At 46.8% G+C, this 17,138-nt stretch overlaps 3 protein-coding genes across 3 annotated transcripts; 2 read left to right on the top strand and 1 right to left on the bottom strand.

Annotated features, from left to right (window-relative positions):
- The first annotated feature begins 7,698 nt into the window (after nt 1–7,698).
- LOC100281106 (protein binding protein) lies at nt 7,699–9,598 on the top strand. The gene is made up of 4 exons (NM_001174841.1): nt 7,699–8,138; nt 8,236–8,492; nt 8,663–8,809; nt 8,912–9,598. Exons 1-4 carry the CDS (start codon nt 7,853–7,855, stop codon nt 9,170–9,172), a joined length of 951 nt encoding a protein of 316 aa, NP_001168312.1. The 5' UTR covers nt 7,699–7,852; the 3' UTR covers nt 9,173–9,598.
- A 215-nt stretch (nt 9,599–9,813) lies between these two features.
- Nucleotides 9,814–11,737, top strand: LOC109940154 (protein ALP1-like). The gene is made up of 2 exons (XM_020539254.3): nt 9,814–10,548; nt 10,624–11,737. The coding sequence occupies exons 1-2, from the start codon at nt 10,319–10,321 to the stop codon at nt 11,654–11,656; spliced, it is 1,263 nt and encodes a 420-aa protein (XP_020394843.1). The 5' UTR covers nt 9,814–10,318; the 3' UTR covers nt 11,657–11,737.
- A 120-nt stretch (nt 11,738–11,857) lies between these two features.
- LOC118472193 (glutathione S-transferase T3) lies at nt 11,858–13,410 on the bottom strand. The gene is made up of 2 exons (XM_035959937.1): nt 12,741–13,410; nt 11,858–12,650 (listed from the first exon to the last, which is right to left on the bottom strand). Exons 1-2 carry the CDS (start codon nt 13,401–13,403, stop codon nt 12,075–12,077), a joined length of 1,239 nt encoding a protein of 412 aa, XP_035815830.1. The 5' UTR covers nt 13,404–13,410; the 3' UTR covers nt 11,858–12,074.
- Nucleotides 13,411–17,138: the final 3,728 nt, after the last annotated feature.

Genomic DNA, 17,138 nt, shown 5'->3' on the forward strand with positions numbered 1-17,138 from the left:
CAGAACAAGCAACAGACCCCTGGCAAGGGATATTCTATAGCCAGGGTGAATCAAGTCAGCGTTGATGACACTCCTGATGGCGGGGACCTCGTAATTGGTATGTTTTATGTTAATGCAATTCCTGCAACAATATTATTTGATTCTGGTGCTACACATTCATTCATGTCTGCTCGATATGCCAACACAAATGAAATACCACTGCTAAATATGAGAAAACCCCTGATAGTAATTACACCTAAAGGGCCTGTTGAGGCGAATCAAATGACACGTAGATTGACATTAACCATTATGGGTAGAGAATTTGGAGCTACTGCTATAATATTGGAGTCAAGCAGTATAGATTTGATACTTGGTATGTCATGGTTAAGGAAGGCAAAGGCCGTTATAGCATGTGGTAGAGGTACCATAGAACTCACTACCACTAAAGGAGAAAGGTTTCAAGTTAATATTGCAGTAACCTCCTCATCCATGCGTGCAATGTTCTTTATGCCTGAGGAGTTTGTTGGTGACAACATCCGGGTGGTTAGAGATTTTCCGGATGTCTTTCCAGAGGAGTTACCAGGGATGCCACCTGATAGAGAAGTTGAGTTTGTTATTGATCTCTTACCTGGAACCGCCCCTATTTCTAAACGGCCATATAGAATGTCCGTAGAGGAGTTGAAGGAACTGAAGAAGCAGTTAACGGAGTTACAAGAGGCTGGTTACATTCGTCCAAGTTCCTCACCTTGGGGAGCACCAGTACTATTTGTACAGAAGAAGGATGGATCACAACGGATGTGTGTGGATTATAGATCTCTTAATGATGTTACGGTAAAGAACAAGTATCCGTTGCCCCGTATTGAGGATTTATTTGATCAGATGCGAGGTGCTAGAGTATTCTCGAAGATTGATCTCCGATCCGGTTACCATCAGATGAGGATTAGACCATCAGATATTCCCAAGACGGCTTTCTCGACTCGATATGGATTGTATGAGTTTACTGTTATGTCATTTGGACTAACCAATGCACCAGCTTACTTCATGAATTTGATGAATAAGGTGTTTATGGAGTATTTGGACAGTTTCGTCGTGGTATTCATCGACGATATTCTTATCTATTCTAGGAATGAAAGTGATCATGAGGAACATCTGAGGTTGGTGCTACAGAAGTTGCGAGATAATCAACTCTACGCTAAGTTCAGCAAGTGCGAGTTTTGGATTGACAAGGTGCCATTCCTTGGTCATATTATTTCTAATGGAGGAATAGCAGTGGATCCTGCTAAAGTGAAAGAGATAATGGAGTGGAGAGTGCCCACTACAGTTACTGAGATTCGAAGTTTCTTGGGACTCGCAGGATATTATCGGAGATTCATTGAGGGATTCTCCAAAATTGCCAAGCCTATGACATCGCTTTTGGAGAAAGGAAGAGAATTCAAGTGGGATGAGAAGTGCCAAGAGAGCTTTGATCAATTGAAGGAGAGATTGATGTCTCCACCAGTATTGATTATGCCAGATCTGCAGAAGGGATTTGATATTTACTGTGATGCATGTGGCCAAGGACTTGGATGTGTGCTTATGCAAGATGGTCATGTGATTGCCTATGCATCTCGTCAGTTGCGGAAGCATGAACTGAACTACCCCACTCATGACTTGGAATTGGCAGCCGTTGTGCATGCACTTAAGATTTGGAGACACTACATTATGGGAACTAAGTGCCAAGTATACACGGACCATAAGAGTTTGAAGTATATATTCACTCAGAAGGATCTCAACCTGAGGCAACGCCGTTGGTTGGAGCTCATTAAGGATTATGACTTGGAGATTCACTATCACCCAGGCAAGGCGAATTTGGTTGCAGATGCCTTGAGTCGGAAAGAGCATGTTCACTCCGCTTTCGTTGTCCAGCTACCTGATGAATTAGCAAAGGATTTTGAGAGGCTCAACCTGGGAATTGTTACACATACGGAAGGAGTTACTATTGAATTGGAACCTACCTTGGAGCAAGAAATTCGTAAAGGTCAGGTTGGTGATGCCAAAATCCAGGAGATCAAGGATCTGATAACAGAGGGTAGAGGCCCGGAGTTCACGGAGGATGAACAAGGCACGATTTGGTTCAAGAATCGGATCTGTGTTCCCGACATTGAAAGTCTTCGGGAAACCATATTGAAGGAGGCACATGATTCAGTCTATTCTATCCACCCTGGGAGCACTAAGATGTATCAAGATTTGAAGCAAAAGTATTGGTGGTATGGACTGAAAAGAGATGTGGCTGCTCATGTGGCTAAGTGTGATGTGTGTCAAAGAGTCAAGGCCGAACATCAAAGACCCGCTGGACTATTGCATCCATTGAAGATACCTGAGTGGAAATGGGAAGAAATTGGTATGGATTTTATTGTTGGATTACCCCGCACTCCTGCTGGGTATGACTCTATTTGGGTAATTGTGGATAGATTGACAAAAGTGGCTCATTTCATACCTGTGAGGACTAATTACACGGGAGCCAAGCTAGCAGAATTGTATATGACTCGGATAGTTTGTCTACATGGAGTACCTAAGAAGATCGTGTCTGATCGAGGATCACAGTTTACTTCTCGATTTTGGAAGAAGTTGCATGAGAGCTTGGATACAAAGTTGAATTTTAGTTCAGCCTACCATCCCCAGACTGATGGACAGACAGAGAGGACTAACCAAGTGCTGGAAGATATGTTAAGAGCTTGTGCTCTTAAATATGGTGGTAGTTGGGAGAAGAGCTTACCCTATGCTGAGTTTTCTTATAATAATAGCTATCAGGCCAGTTTGAAGATGTCACCATTTGAGGCTCTGTATGGCAGAAAGTGCAGGACACCACTGTATTGGGATCAAACTGGAGAAAGACAGTTCTTTGGGCCTGAACTTATTCAAGAGGCAGAAGAACAAGTTCGAATGATAAGGGAAAATTTGAGAATCGCACAATCCAGGCAGAAGAGCTATGCTGATAATAGGAGAAGACTACTGGAGTTCAAGGAGGGTGATCATGTCTATTTGAAGGTGTCACCACTCCGGGGTATGAGGAGATTTAAAGTTAAAGGAAAGCTGTCCCCTCGCTTTATTGGACCCTTCTTGATCTTAAAGCGAGTGGGTGAAGTTGCATATCAACTGGAGTTACCCGATCATCTGTCAGATGTTCATGATGTATTTCATGTATCTCAGCTGAAGAAATGTCTCAGGGTACCTGAAGAACAGTTACCACTGGAGGACCTCAGTGTTCAAGATGATCTGACTTATGCCGAGTACCCAATCAAGATTTTGGACACTTTGACTCGAGTTACAAGAAATAAGGTGATAAAGATGTGCAAAGTTCAATGGAGTCACCACGGTGAAGATGAAGCAACGTGGGAAAGAGAAGAAGAGCTTCGTATAGATTTTCCCCATCTTTTCCCTAGTCCTTCCTAAATCTCGAGGACGAGATTATTTTTAAGGGGGGTAGGATTTGTAATACTCAAGTTGTATACCATGAGTAATAAAGAGAGCTCCTCATTTTGTGTGTCTTACTTGCATCATAAAAAGAGCACCTATGTAATTGAGAGTGACTAAATAAAACAATTATTCTAAAATGAAGAAAAGTGCATATGTTGGAGTTTTATGTGTTGTGCATTAAATAAAACCATGAGGATAAAAATAATGAGGTATTAATTAGTTGAAACTTGATTTAACCCAAAATTTGAAATTAGGGTTTTGGAAAATAAGGAAAAGAGAAGAGATATGGAAATATAAATAAAATGTATACATAAATATCTTCAGGCTTACTATTTTTAGATACAAAAATAGAGTTTATAAAAGAGGATCCACAAAAGTTTGAACTAAGTCAAATTTGGTTTGAAAATGAAGAAAGAAAACAGAAAAATAAAAAGAAAAAGAAATAAACCTTACCTGGGCCCTGGACCACGAATTCGGCCCACCGGGGGGGGATCCCGCGCTCGGCCCATTCCTGGACTCAGCCCCTGCACGCCCGCGCCGACATGTGGGCTCCACTCGTCAGCCTCCCTTGCGTCGCGCTTCGCCCTCTCGCTGTGCGGCGGGACCGCTCCGTCAGTCGGTATACAGCGCGCCCGCGATCGCGTTTCACTGCCCCGCGGGACCCGCTGTCAGGTTCATCTGCAACCCGGAGACTTCGGAACAAACTCGCACGCACTCCGGCGGAACTTGCGGGCACAATCGCGGCGTGGCGGTGCGGTGTTGACCGGACTCGGGGGAATATATGACCAAGAGCCACAGTACCTTGACCCTCGATAACCCTAGGTCAGTGTCCCTCCATCGCTATTCACCGCCGCCGTAAGCAAATCGCGCTGTTGAAGCCGCCGCCAGCTGCCTGCCTCTAGACTAGCGATCCACCCTCGGCGTACCACCTATCGGGATCGCCGAGGCGCCGGGAAGCTTTCGGGGACCTTGTGCTGGCTTGGACGTCTTCGGAGCGCGGTGAATTCCTCACCGGGGTGCCATCCTCGCCGTGCCATCCGCACATCGCCATCGACGGTGCGCCTGCGGTCGCCAAACTAAGGTAAGGATCATCGCCGAGCCTTCGGTTACCTCTGTGAATGCAGTACACCTGGAATCGTTGAGGATAGTGCAGTTGTGGGTGCGTGATTGCTCGTCGTCGTGCGATGTCACCGTAGAGCCGCTCCGCTGCGTGAGCGGGATCCGTGCGCAGCTGATCCCTTAAATTGATAGCCCGGTGAGATTGGTTAGGTGATCCGCTACCTAAATCTCGAGTTGAGGGTAGGAATCGAAGTCCGGGAGCGCGATTGGGTGTTCCTCCGGCGATGCGCCGCCGCTGCCGTCGGTAGCGATTGGGGAAAAGACCGTCGACCGTCCGATTAGGATGGACGGTGTAGATTAGGCAGAATTCATCGCCTCGGTCTGGCCTCGTGCCAACCGTAGGATCTTAGATGGGCGGAGCAGATTTGATCACGCATACCCCCTGGGCGATCCAATCTGGACCGTCCGATTGATAATGAGCGTCTCAGATTAGACATAACGTACCCCTTCGCTTATTTAAATCTGAGCCATCCAATCTTGATCCATCGGCCTGGATTCACCGATACCCCTTCGTGGGTACTTTTATTAAAGACCCCCTGGGAAATCTGTAAATGGAACCCGCCGTCCAGGGGGTATTGTACACTGAGTCTAGGAATAATTACCCGCGAGCCCCTGCGCTTCTTAGGAAATGAGGCCCAGTCCAGAGCACATTTAAAATGTATAAATGAATTAGTAAATGTGTTTTTAATACAAAAATAATTCCTAGAACTTAGTTAATTCATAGAAAATTCATTTTAGCTCCAAATTTAGCCATTCCAATTTCTAAAATTTTGTAATAATATTCACTACCATTTAGTGTCTCTGTTTTGGCAAAAAAACAGTAAGAACATTAATTTAACATTTAATCCTATTTTAATCACATTAAACCTTGGAAAATTCATAACTTAAAATCTATAACTCCAAATTTAGTGATTCCAGTTCCTATGATCTTATTTTAATGTGTAGATTTTTACTGTATATTTTATTTACATGATTGGTGTGATGTTGATTTTGGCTATACTATGTATGTATTGTGTTGATGCGAATAGACGAGCAAGCCACTGTGGAAACTGAGGTTCAACAAGTAGAGATAGCTGAGCAGGAGCTCATTGAAGGCAAGTTGTGCCCTTGATCACTTCTTTTACCTATTCATGTTCTTATTATTCATAATGATCTGCATAGGTTAATTTTGATGGGACCCAATAGGATACCCTAGATTTTGACTATCTTTATACCTTGTTTCACCACTGGTTTTACTACTAAATTTTTGGGTAGTACATGCTATAGCTTTATGTGGATTTGGGTATAAAGATATTTATGACTCATGACTACACTTTCTATTATCTGTTCATTATTTTATGTTCATGATAAGATCATTATGTTAATGGGAACATGGAGAACCACCCGGGAAAACAGTGCTACCACAAGGGTTTAATGGGACGCCCTTGGCTGACTAATTAGGAAAGCTAGTGGAAGACTACCTTACCCGAAAGGGGCAAGGGCAGTAGGGGAGAGGTCAGTGCGGGGAGGTCCCTGGTTGATTTTGCTGCGATGGCTGTCAGCCAGGAACCCTGTACTGGATCTTCCTATAAACTGTAGCGGGTTTTCGGAAGCTAGTGGAACTTTGTAAAGGCCTCGTAGTGGATCCCTAGCCATTCACCTCGGTAGTGTCTAAGGGCCTTGCAAACCCAGGCGACATGGGATACACGACTTGTGGGTAAAGATGCGCAACCTCTGCAGAGTGTAAAACTAGTATACTAGCCGTGCTCACGGTCAAGAGCGGCTCGGACCCTCACATGATTAAATATGGAACTTAAATTTAATTTGACATTTGCATCGCATTTGGGATTATTTTACTATTATTGTTCTTTATTATTATTAAGGTTTGGTATTTACTTACACTTAGTAATTGCTAATAAAATTTTGACCAACTTATAAAAGCAATGCTCAGCCTCAGCCTTTATTCCATTGATTAGCCTTACACTACATGAACTCCCACCTTTGGTGAGTTCATGCCACATTATTCCCCACGACATGTTGAGCTATGAACGTATGTGAGCTCACTCTTGCTGTCTCACACCCCCCCCCACAGGAGAAGAACAGGTGGTCGAAGAGGAGCCGCCTAACACTGAGGAGTTCGATCTGATCTAGGTGGCGTGTCTCGGTCGACATTGGCGCCGACGATCCTTAGTTCGCTTTATCTTTATTATTTTATTTTGTAATAAGACTTCCGCTATGTAATAAGTACTCTGATGTTTTATGACATTTATCTCTATACACTCTGTTATTATATATGTTGTCTTCTTGGCGCATGTATGAGATGCACCCGGTTTTGTCCCTTTAAAACCGGGTGTTACACGCGAGCAGCGGCTAGCTATATGACCTGCATAAGCGAGAAGGCTGCAACACGTGGTGCTTATGGAAGCAGCTGCACTGTACTACTACTTGCTCAAAGTGAGCTGAGCTGTGCGTGCCCGACGCGCGTGTGCTCGTATGAATACGTGCACATCTATCTATATATTCTTTTATATGGCAACCGCCACATGTCACTCCTCACTCTCACTGTCGGTGGACTGCAGACTGTCAGGTGATGTCAACTTTAGCTTGTGATTTGCTGTGGCTTTAACTGTGATTTGTATAGTATTTTATTTCTATAAATTATGCAACGAAGGATTCACGATCCTATGGATGCGCGACCACCATTTGTTTCCAAATATATAGTTTAGCGGAACACGGCTAGTTACTCAAGGCGCCGCCGCTCTCTGGCAGCTGCTAAGCTAAGCGACACCATTCTAATTTCGTTAACAGTAAATAAACGAACGAAATCGCGCCACCAGCCGGCGTCATCTAGCTGATAAGCTAAGCAAGCAGCTGCAGGCTACAGAAACAGAATTTACAGCGAGCCAGAGCCATTTCGTTTGCTTCTGCCGCGACGATCGAGCCAAGCTCTGGCTCTGGAAATCAGCTCGTCGGCTGACCGGAATCGAATCATGTGGCCGGGGCTTGCAGTTCAGATCGTCCTCCTCCTCCGGGACTGGACCTCACCGACGACGGTGACAATGTATGCGCTCGCGGTCGCGGACTGCCCGCCGCTACCGGTATTCTATTTGGCGTATTTATATATTCCCCCCTGCTTGCTTCATGCGGTGGTTCCCGCATCCGCATCCACCTCGCCCGCCCGCCCCGCAGCCACTGCCTTCCTGCCTGCCATTATTTCTTCCTCCTCCTCGCTGTCCATCCGTCCGTCGGTCTCCTCTGCCCGCCCGCCTGCCATCATTTTCGCCCCGCCCAAGCTGGGAGCAGGGAGGCGGTAAGCAGCATGCTGGGAGCGAGCGCCAGCAGGGGCAGGAAGGCGGCGCCGCCATCAGTGAAGCTGGGGGCGGCGAAGGAGGCGCCGGCGACCGTGGCCGCAGCCGCCTCCGGCGGCAAGGTGTCGGCGGAGGAGGTGTGGGAGGTGCGGCCCGGCGGGATGCTGGTGCAGAAGCGGGGCGGGGCGGCCGACGACGAGCCGTCTCCCGGCGTCAAGCCGGTGCGCACCATCCGGGTCAAGGCCAAGCATGCCGGCGTCACGCACGAGATCTACGTCAGCTCCGAGGCCTCCTTCGGTCAGTCACTCCATCCAGTGTAGTTCGTTCGTCGGTCAGTCACCGTATCTGGGTCCCGGGTCTGACGAGCGAGACGAATGCTGCGTGCGGCGTGCAGGGGAGCTGAAGAAGCTGGTGGCCGCCAAGACGGGGCTGCACCCGGACGACCAGAAGGTGCTGTACAAGGACAAGGAGCGCGACTCCAAGGCGTTCCTGGACGTGGCCGGCGTCAAGGACCGCTCCAAGGTGGTGGTCGTGGAGGACCCGGAAGCCCGCGCGCGCCGCCTCATCGAGGAGCGCCGCAACGGCCACCTCCAGAAGGCCGCCAGCGCCGTCGCCGCGGTCACCGCCGAGGTCGACAAGCTCGCCCCCAAGGTTGGTTGGTTCGTTGTTACTACTTGGCATGGCACAGTACCCATCCATCCCAAGATTGCATCTTTTTCCGAGCCCATCTATAGCAGTCAGTCAGCAGATGCAGAACGACCGGAACAGGGAGGGGAGTTGACCAACCTCTGAATAAAATCTGACTGGAGGCTTGCTGGCAGGTGGCGGCGCTGGACGCGTCGGTGCGCAAGGGGGAGAAGGTCGCGGAGAAGGACGTGGTGCAGGTGACAGAGCTTCTCATGAACGAGCTGCTCAGGCTCGACGCCGTGGTCGCCGACGGCGACGTCAAGGCGCAGAGGCGGATGCAGGTGAGGAGCAAGGATCCGTCGATCCGATATCTCGCCTTCTTCCCCGTTGAATTCCAGTGCCGCGGCCGACTGAATTTGAATCGATTCCGCCGCCCGTCGCAGGTGAAGCGCGTCCAGAAGTACGTGGAGACGCTGGACGCGGTGGCGGCCAGGAACGCCGCCACCGTCCGCAAGTCCGGCGCCAAGCCAGCACCGCCGCCGCCGCAGCAGCAGCAGCAGCAAGCGAGGCAGGCGCGGTGGGAGATGCTGGACCTGCTGTCGTCGCTGCCGTCCACGTCCTCGGCCTCGTCGACGACAACCGTGAGCTCCACGGCGTCCTCCGGCGCGCCGCCGACCAACCGCCTGGACTGGATGCTGTTCTGACGGGCGGGCGAGTGCAGGGCAGCCCGGCGCCGGCCGGCCACCGGCGCGAAAGCAGTCAAGCCGGATGTGGGGGAAAGCGGAAGGCGGAGTGCAGAACTGCAGATGCGATGCTTGTGTGCCAAGAATTGCACCCCCTGCAGAAATCTGGTGGCCTCCATGATTGGGCACGGGCTACCTAGCTTGGCCACAAACTGCATTGCTCTGCATGGTACCGTACCAGCCAACTCGATTCATCAACCATGTCTTCTTCTTTCATTCCTTTTGAGATTCTTTCCTTTTTCCTCATCTTCTTGTTCATGAAACGTTTGAGGTTCTTTTTGTGTGCATACTATTCAGATAGACAGAGAGAAAGAGAGAGAGGGTTGGTTACTTGGTTTAGGGCAAATCAAATGTATTCAGATTGGGAATAAACACACTACTGGAGTCAAAAAAAAATTGTCGTCGTCCATCCCCAACTGCAGTCGGAGTCTCAACTCGGAAGAAAGGAACAATGGGAGAAATGTAGACATGCCTGCCTACACATACATGCACTACTACCAGTACCCATACATGGATTACTACACTTTTGTTTGAGAGTGATGAGACTGTCCGCAACCGTTCCCCCTAAATTTTTCCCCCTAAATGTTACTATGCAGCCACGTCAGCAAGATTCCATCCCCTATATTCACTCGTCCCGCAACCGTTCCCTCTATATTTTCCCCTATATATCCCTCTACTCATTAAAAAACCATTTCCATATAACTAACTTTAACCAACTTCAATTTTGATTTTCTTTCATTATTTTGCACACGTCCGACATGTTACGCATGTATTCAAAAATCAAATTTATAAAAAATAATTACTTTACAATTACTTCCACAAAAAATATATAACAACTATTATTTTACAATACATTCGAATTTGCATATTTTCGTGATGACGTTTTATCCGTCCTGGGATAAGAAATCAAATATCCTGCAAACCAAATTGCACTAGTCGTATGCGGCAAGCCGCACTTGTCTTGCAACGAAAGACATGTTTGTCTTTCGTGGGAAGCCACTAGCTTGCACCTGAAGCCGCATTCCTCTCCCCTATATATATGCAATTCATCTCTTCACAAATGCAACAACAAACTTCACTACATCAACAATTCAAACATTTCACAGTATGTCTCACAGCCATAGCGATGAAGACTCTTACTCGAGTGATAGTGAGGACGAAACACTTATGCTTGTCAATCTTCTTGTCCTCAACATAGAGGCCAGACGCCACCTACAACGACGGTCCCGTTTGCCTCGGCGGGTTATTCATAGAGATCATTTTCGTGGAGAAAATCTTATCCATCATCACTACTTCGCCGAGAACCCTGTGTATCCACCCCACGTCTTTCGTAGAAGGTACCCACTACTTATTATTCGAATACGGTTTAATATTTGCAATTTCATTACAAATATTCTTTATTATAAACTTAGGTTCCGCATGAGTAGGCCTCTCTTCCTGAGAATCTTGCAAGGTCTTCAACAACATGATTCGTACTTTACACAACGGGTAGACGCAACTGGTATGCCTGGTCTAGGTCCACTACAAAAAGTATGTGCGGCAATGCGGGTACTAGCATATGGGTTACCTTCAGATGCTGTAGACGAGTACATTCAAATAGGGGAGTCGACAGCTAGGGAATGCCTTCATCATTTCTGTCGAGGTATCATTGCATACTTCAGTGGCTGGTATTTACGAACTCCTAACGAAGCTGACATAACACGCATCATGCACCATAGCGAATCAAGAGGTTTCCCAGGGATGTTGGGTTCTATAGATTGCATGCATTGGGAGTGGCGGAACTGTCCTACCGCATGGCGTGGTCAGTTTTGTGGCAGAAATGGTCGAGCATCTATGATCCTAGAAGCTGTGGCAACGTATGACCTTTGGATTTGGCATGCTTTCTTTAGCATGCCCGGGACAAACAACGACGTGAACGTGCTCCACCGATCACCAGTTTTCGACCCCATGACATCTGGCCGAATGCCACCTGTGCATTACACAATAAATGGTAATGCATATAACTTCGGATATTACCTCGCTGATGGTATTTACCCGAACTGGCCAACTTTCGTAAAAGCTATAAGGCACCCATATGAGCAAAAGAAAGTGTATTTCACACAAATGCAGGAAAGTTGTCGAAAGGATATTGAGCGTGCATTTGGAGTTCTTCAAGCTAGGTGGGCGGTGCTACGAGGTCCAGCATATGGTTGGGATCGAAATCGTTTAACTGAAATTATAACAGCTTGCATCATAATGCACAACATGATTGTTGAAGACGAAGGGCCGTTTGCAGCTAATACTGATTTTGGAGATAACACTTCAACCAGCCAAGCACCACAACTAATTGCTGAAGGAAGGGCAGAATGGGTGATTAACCACTTCGATCTTCGTCGCCAAGAAAGATCGTGCTCCCTCCAAAATGATCTTGTCGAGCATTTGTGGGCTCGGCGTGGAAGCATGTAAACTTCACCAGTCGTATGCTAAAGTTTATTGCAACTTGATTCTACTATGTGTAATTTCCATTCGCAAGTCCTACGTATCAGTTCTGAAATAAAGAAGTTCGTCATTGCAATCCTGTACTTGTTCGTTCAACACAATAACATGAACACTTCTAACGATTTGTACACATCACAAACGATTCCAAGCTCAACACGCAGCAAATATATGAAAATTAAAGGAAACATGTTCACAGCAACTGGAAATAATTATTGTCGATTACAACACCTTAGAACAAACAGAACTGCACGACTGTCCTTGACGACTTATGGTTCGAACAAATAATATAATGGTCTGCCAAACAAATGTAACGTCCTCACATAACCAAATAATACAAACAGGTTCGGTAAAACAAGCTCAAGTTACGAGTAACCGAATATATCTTTCACTCGTAACCAAATATGAATTCTTGCAACTTCTGTTTTTGTTTTTGCATCATAATCCAAACTTGGGGTTGGACATCTTCTTCATTCGTTGCCTCCAGCCTTTGTAATCTTTTTTCAGCAGATTCTAGTTCTTGAAGTTTCAATTCCCTTTTTCGTATGATGACCTTTTCGGCTTCCAATTCTAACCTCTTTTTCTCCATTTCCCTGTCTTCTTCTGTGCACTTCTCTTTTTTTGCACCCTTTTCTATGGACCTCTGAATTTGTTTTTCAGTTATTTCTTGCAAACGGCTGAGGTACTCTGGAGATGAAGATGATGCAGGTTTGTTTCTCTCTGATTTACTGAAATCACGACCACGCGGCTGTTTTCCTGTCAACCCTGCTGATGAACTATCATTTTCAGTTGTCGGAGCAGACGGAGTACCTGTTGACCCAACTGGATTTGCATTCAATCCGCGGAACGATTGTCCACTACAAATGCTCTCCCATTTCGGTTCTCCCTTTAGTTGGTGCCAGCAATGCATGTACTGGAAATTTTTGTTCTCCTCGTGTGCAAATAATGTTGCCGCCTTCGAAGTCTGTACAAATTATGGTTTAATTTTACAAATGTGTTAACATGTATATAGAATCATTTGTAAATGATTTAAAGTCGGGAAAATTTGGGTTACCTTGTCGTCATCAGTTAACCCACTTTGTTTCTCTCTAAGAACTCTTGCATAGTACCCAGCAAACTTACTTACATCTGCTCTTATCTTGTCCCATCTGCTGCTAAGCGCTCTGTTCACTCGGCAAGGAAAGTTCCCCCTCTGTTCGTTGTATCTTTTTTCAATTCTAGCCCAAAGGCCCTCCCTACGTTGCCCAGTGTGCACAACAGGGTCACTGCTAATTTGCAACCAGGTTGTGCAAAGTAGAAGATCTTCAGGGCCAGTAAAGTTTTGTTCCTTAGCCTTTTTGGGTTTTTGTATAGGAGGTGCATTCTTTTCAGGACTATTGATGTCTTGAACACTATGTTCTGCATCTGAGTCCAAATTCACAGGTATGGAAGGTATAGTATTGGAACCCTGTAATGGTGTACTGGTATTGGATGGTGGAATGCAATCAGGAAATGGGTTAACTTCAGGTGGCCCAAGAGGATTCCTGACAAAATTCAAGTAATGATTCCAGTACATAGCTGATTGAGAGGCCGGAATCATGGAAGATTGGGAAGAAGTATTCCCTGTATGCATGGGTGCCCACATTGTTGTCGGACCTTGAGCAGGGTTTGGAAAATTCAGGTTTCCCACGAGGTTACAATCCATAGCACTCTGCTGCATGTAAGCCGTGGGCCACATAGGGGGTGGAGGAACAAACTGCTGGCCAATAGAAGAATTTGACATGGGCTGAGAAGAAGTCGCATTGTTTGATGGGTCCATTCTAGTAAGGGTGGACAGGGGACAGAATAAGTCAGATGGTAATAAGAGTTACATTTGAGCATAAGCATTTGAACTAATGATTTAGAAATCAAACATAAAAAGCAGTAACAATTATAATAAAAGGTTCGCATTAACGGTTACAGTACTAAACCAAACACATGAGACTTGCTACTGAGCAAAGTTCACAGACTACAATTATTCCTTACATCGAACTAAGTACTTCGGACAGTGTACTGCTTAGACATAGACTTACATGACATATGGGTGTTCAAAAGGATGTCATGTACCTTTCACTGCCAACATAACCCTAAAACATATTCCAGTAGCTATTACGGGTAGACCTATCTGAATCACTGAAATACCATTCGTCACTCACGTCGGGGCAGTAGAACTCCTCTTCGTCAACAGAAGGATCAGTAACTGTTGGAGGGGGTGACGGAGAGGGAGGGTCAACACTGATGTCATCCCACACGTACTTAGCTACTTCTGGAAAGGCTTGGACTTTTGCCTCTAAGGCATCCTGCTGAAGCAACTCTAGTTTATCTTTGATAGCAAACAATGTCCTAGCTAGGATTTCTTCATCATGCATGTGGTCTAATGCATGATCAACTAAACCCCCCAGGGATTTTGTGGCATCCTCTGTACAGTCGACAAGGACTTTCATCAAAGCCTTCATCTTATCTTCTTGGGAGGATGCCATTAACAAATGGGCTGCAAACATTTAATTTATGAAGTAACATGTGCAAACCCTTTAAAAGCATATGCATTCTTGTAATGACAAAAGTTTGCATATAAAATTACATACAAATTTTGTTTCAACCACAATGGTGTCATAAAAACATGCAATAACATTACAAACATGTACCAAATATAAGGGATGTAGAAACTAGAGATTCAAAATTCAAAACTGATATGTACAATCACTTTCCTAAGATCTATCATATTGATGATCAAATGTAACAGATAAATTGTATCGTTACCCATATGAAAAACATGAACATGTCCAAATGCAACATAGGATATTGAGTAAACTGAAGATGAGGTAACACATGTACACTTCGAATCATAAAAAAAACAGACAGATGCAAACTTGGCAGTTCTACTTATCAGTAAAATATTTGTTGGCAGGTACATGGGAATGAACCTGCCAAGAACATTTTATACACATTTCAAGCTTACGAAAATAATTGCCACAGAAATATAAAGGAAACATGTCAGTGCAGAGACAAATGGTAGAGGTAATGTCCCTAGAGGAAGACAAGTTTAAGTCTGAAACATTACATATCCTGGCACAGTAAACAAGTGATTTAGTATTGTCGGTTATATTGGTGGATACTCATATAGTGCCAAAGGGTAACATTGCACATAAAAGGCACAAAAACAATGTCTCAGTTCAAATACATGAAGGACAGTCGAATCAACAGCACTGGATGGCATGGAACATAAGGTATGGTATACCAGGCCCATAAATCACCGGATGAAAAACTACCTAACTTCATACCTACAACAGTTCTGTGCTTGTGCTAAATCCTATGGGCTTGGCAACAAAAAATACGAATTTTTAACACCGCAGCAGTGGTAATGTTAATTTGTCGTCACTGAACTTTTCGTTTGAAGAGGAACAAGAACCTATACCTCTAGTAGGTATGGATCTGGGCCGCAAGACGGCGAATGAAGCACAATACGACTTCAGTTGTAAATCAATCGGAACATAAACAATGATTTGCCGTGGATTTGTAAAGCAAATTACCTTAAGAACGGGAGATTTAGTGCCCACCAAGTCGAATCGAAGGGGATGCGTCTGGATCTGATGGCGCCGTTGAGGGTCTGAGACGGAAGCCAACGAATCGGATGCGACGAACCTCGGCGGAAGCGGATGTGACCCCTCTTCGTCTTCGCTCGCGAACGGCAGTGCGTGCTCACGACGTCGACTTCGTCTTCTGCGCACCCGAGCGGGGCCGGTGCCGAGTCCACCGGCCGACGGGAGATCCGCCGCCGCGTTGCCTCCAAAAATCGCCCTTCCGTGGACGGGTGGAGACGGAGCGAGGTGGAGCGAGAACTTTCCGGTGTCTGGCGCGGGCGGCTCCTTCCGCGCGAAGAAGCCGAGTGGGCGGCTACAGTGAACCGCTGCATCTGGCGTGAGAGAGAAGAGTGTCGCGAGGAAGGGGAGAGGCGAGCGCTCACCGCTGCGCGAGGTAGGGGGAAACTGTAGCCCCTATACGGTGAACAGTATTAGCGTAGGGGAGGTGAAGAGTCAAGCGTTGCAGTCAGTCTGAGAGGTCGGTTGTCTGTCGCTGTGCTGTGGTGGATGCAGATGAATTCAATCAATGAAACAAAAAAAAAACGTTTTAAATTCCTGTTGCTGTTGCCGAGTTAGTTGGCGCCTATCTGTCAGAGACGATGAACAGTGCCTGGCTGGGTTGGTGCGCCGCTGAATTCTTTTATTGCGGCCGTGGCGCTTCTGGGTGCTCCGTTCGCATCCATTCCAGCTGGTCTGCGTGTTGCTCACTTGGTAAAGGCGGCAGCAGCAGCAAGGGACGGAGGAAGACGACGACGACATGCCCAACCACCGGCACTGCAACTTGGTCGGTTGATTGGTCAGCTGACTCATCGGGAGATTAGCAGGAGCCCGTTGCCGTTGCAGAGGATTCGCAGTGAGCATCTTCAAGATTTCTTTCTAGATTTAATTCTCTAAATTATCATTAAGAGAGTTATTGGCATAAAACCCGTATTCTATAACTTTTCAGTCTCGAACGGTTTTTTCTATATCTTATCTGCACTCTACAAAACTATTCAAGTTTTTTATATTTTACTGGCCAGAAAGAAACTCGGAATAAAAGATGACTATATTTAGATAGTCATTTAGATAAACTATTGGAAAAAATATATTTTAAAAAAACTCTATTTATATCTTTACTACTCTATAAGATAGCAAAGTAGGCGTCCACAGCTTCACCGTGGCTCCGCTCGCGTGATTCGCGTGCCCTGTCCCCGTCTACCGCGCGCCTCTGCCTCCCAGGAATCTCGCGCCGCGCCTCCGCCCACGACATCGCGCCCCCTCTCCCGTCAATCACGCAAGCTCCACCATCGATGTCGCCCCCACCCCCATGCACCCTAGATCTGGATCTCACCCCCGTCCTCAGCACCTCCTTTCCCGCCCGCTCGAGATCCGAATTTCTGCCGTCGGCAGGGACTACATCTTCGGCCCCGATCCCTCATCCCAGCGGTGCTCCACGCTCGACTGCAACCGTCGCGCACGCGCCCGGCACTCCACCTCGCGATACCCATCCGGCTGGGTCGTCGAGCTCGACGGCACCACCTACCGCAAGGTATGTTGCCGCCGCTGCTCCCCCATGCTTGCGACGGTAGATCTCGTGCGAGGGCCGGTCCCCGCCGCCTTCTCCTCCCTGGACCCTGGCGGGTCCGGCGCCCTTGCCGGCATCGAGAATGGTGTCGAGGTAGCTGTTGATCCAGTTGTCGTTGCCGTACATCGCTGCTCCTACGCGAGCGCGGGCACTTCTCCCAGCGCGCTACTTCGTCGAGGAGGTCATTACCGGCTACGACGAGACCGACCTCTACAAGACCTGGCTCCGGGTACGTAATGTGCTCCTGCTCCGCTCGACGGCGAGCGAGTGAGCGCTCCAAATCTCTGCC

This window comes from Zea mays, chromosome 6 (assembly GCF_902167145.1).
Source record: "Zea mays cultivar B73 chromosome 6, Zm-B73-REFERENCE-NAM-5.0, whole genome shotgun sequence".
In the NCBI taxonomy this organism is placed as follows: Eukaryota; Viridiplantae; Streptophyta; class Magnoliopsida; order Poales; family Poaceae; genus Zea; species Zea mays.

Excerpts from the sequence above, each read along its gene's own strand:
- LOC118472193 (XM_035959937.1), bottom strand. The coding sequence starts at position 13,403 with ATGTGGCCCACGGCTTACATGCAGCAGAGTGCTATGGATTGTAACCTC. Across the intron at positions 12,651-12,740 it reads GGTTAACTGATGACGACAAG|ACTTCGAAGGCGGCAACATT; the intron begins GTAACCCAAATT and ends TAATTTGTACAG.
- LOC100281106 (NM_001174841.1), top strand. The coding sequence starts at position 7,853 with ATGCTGGGAGCGAGCGCCAGCAGGGGCAGGAAGGCGGCGCCGCCATCA. Across the intron at positions 8,139-8,235 it reads CAGCTCCGAGGCCTCCTTCG|GGGAGCTGAAGAAGCTGGTG; the intron begins GTCAGTCACTCC and ends TGCGGCGTGCAG. Across the intron at positions 8,493-8,662 it reads TCGACAAGCTCGCCCCCAAG|GTGGCGGCGCTGGACGCGTC; the intron begins GTTGGTTGGTTC and ends GCTTGCTGGCAG.
- LOC109940154 (XM_020539254.3), top strand. The coding sequence starts at position 10,319 with ATGTCTCACAGCCATAGCGATGAAGACTCTTACTCGAGTGATAGTGAG. Across the intron at positions 10,549-10,623 it reads CCCCACGTCTTTCGTAGAAG|GTTCCGCATGAGTAGGCCTC; the intron begins GTACCCACTACT and ends TTATAAACTTAG.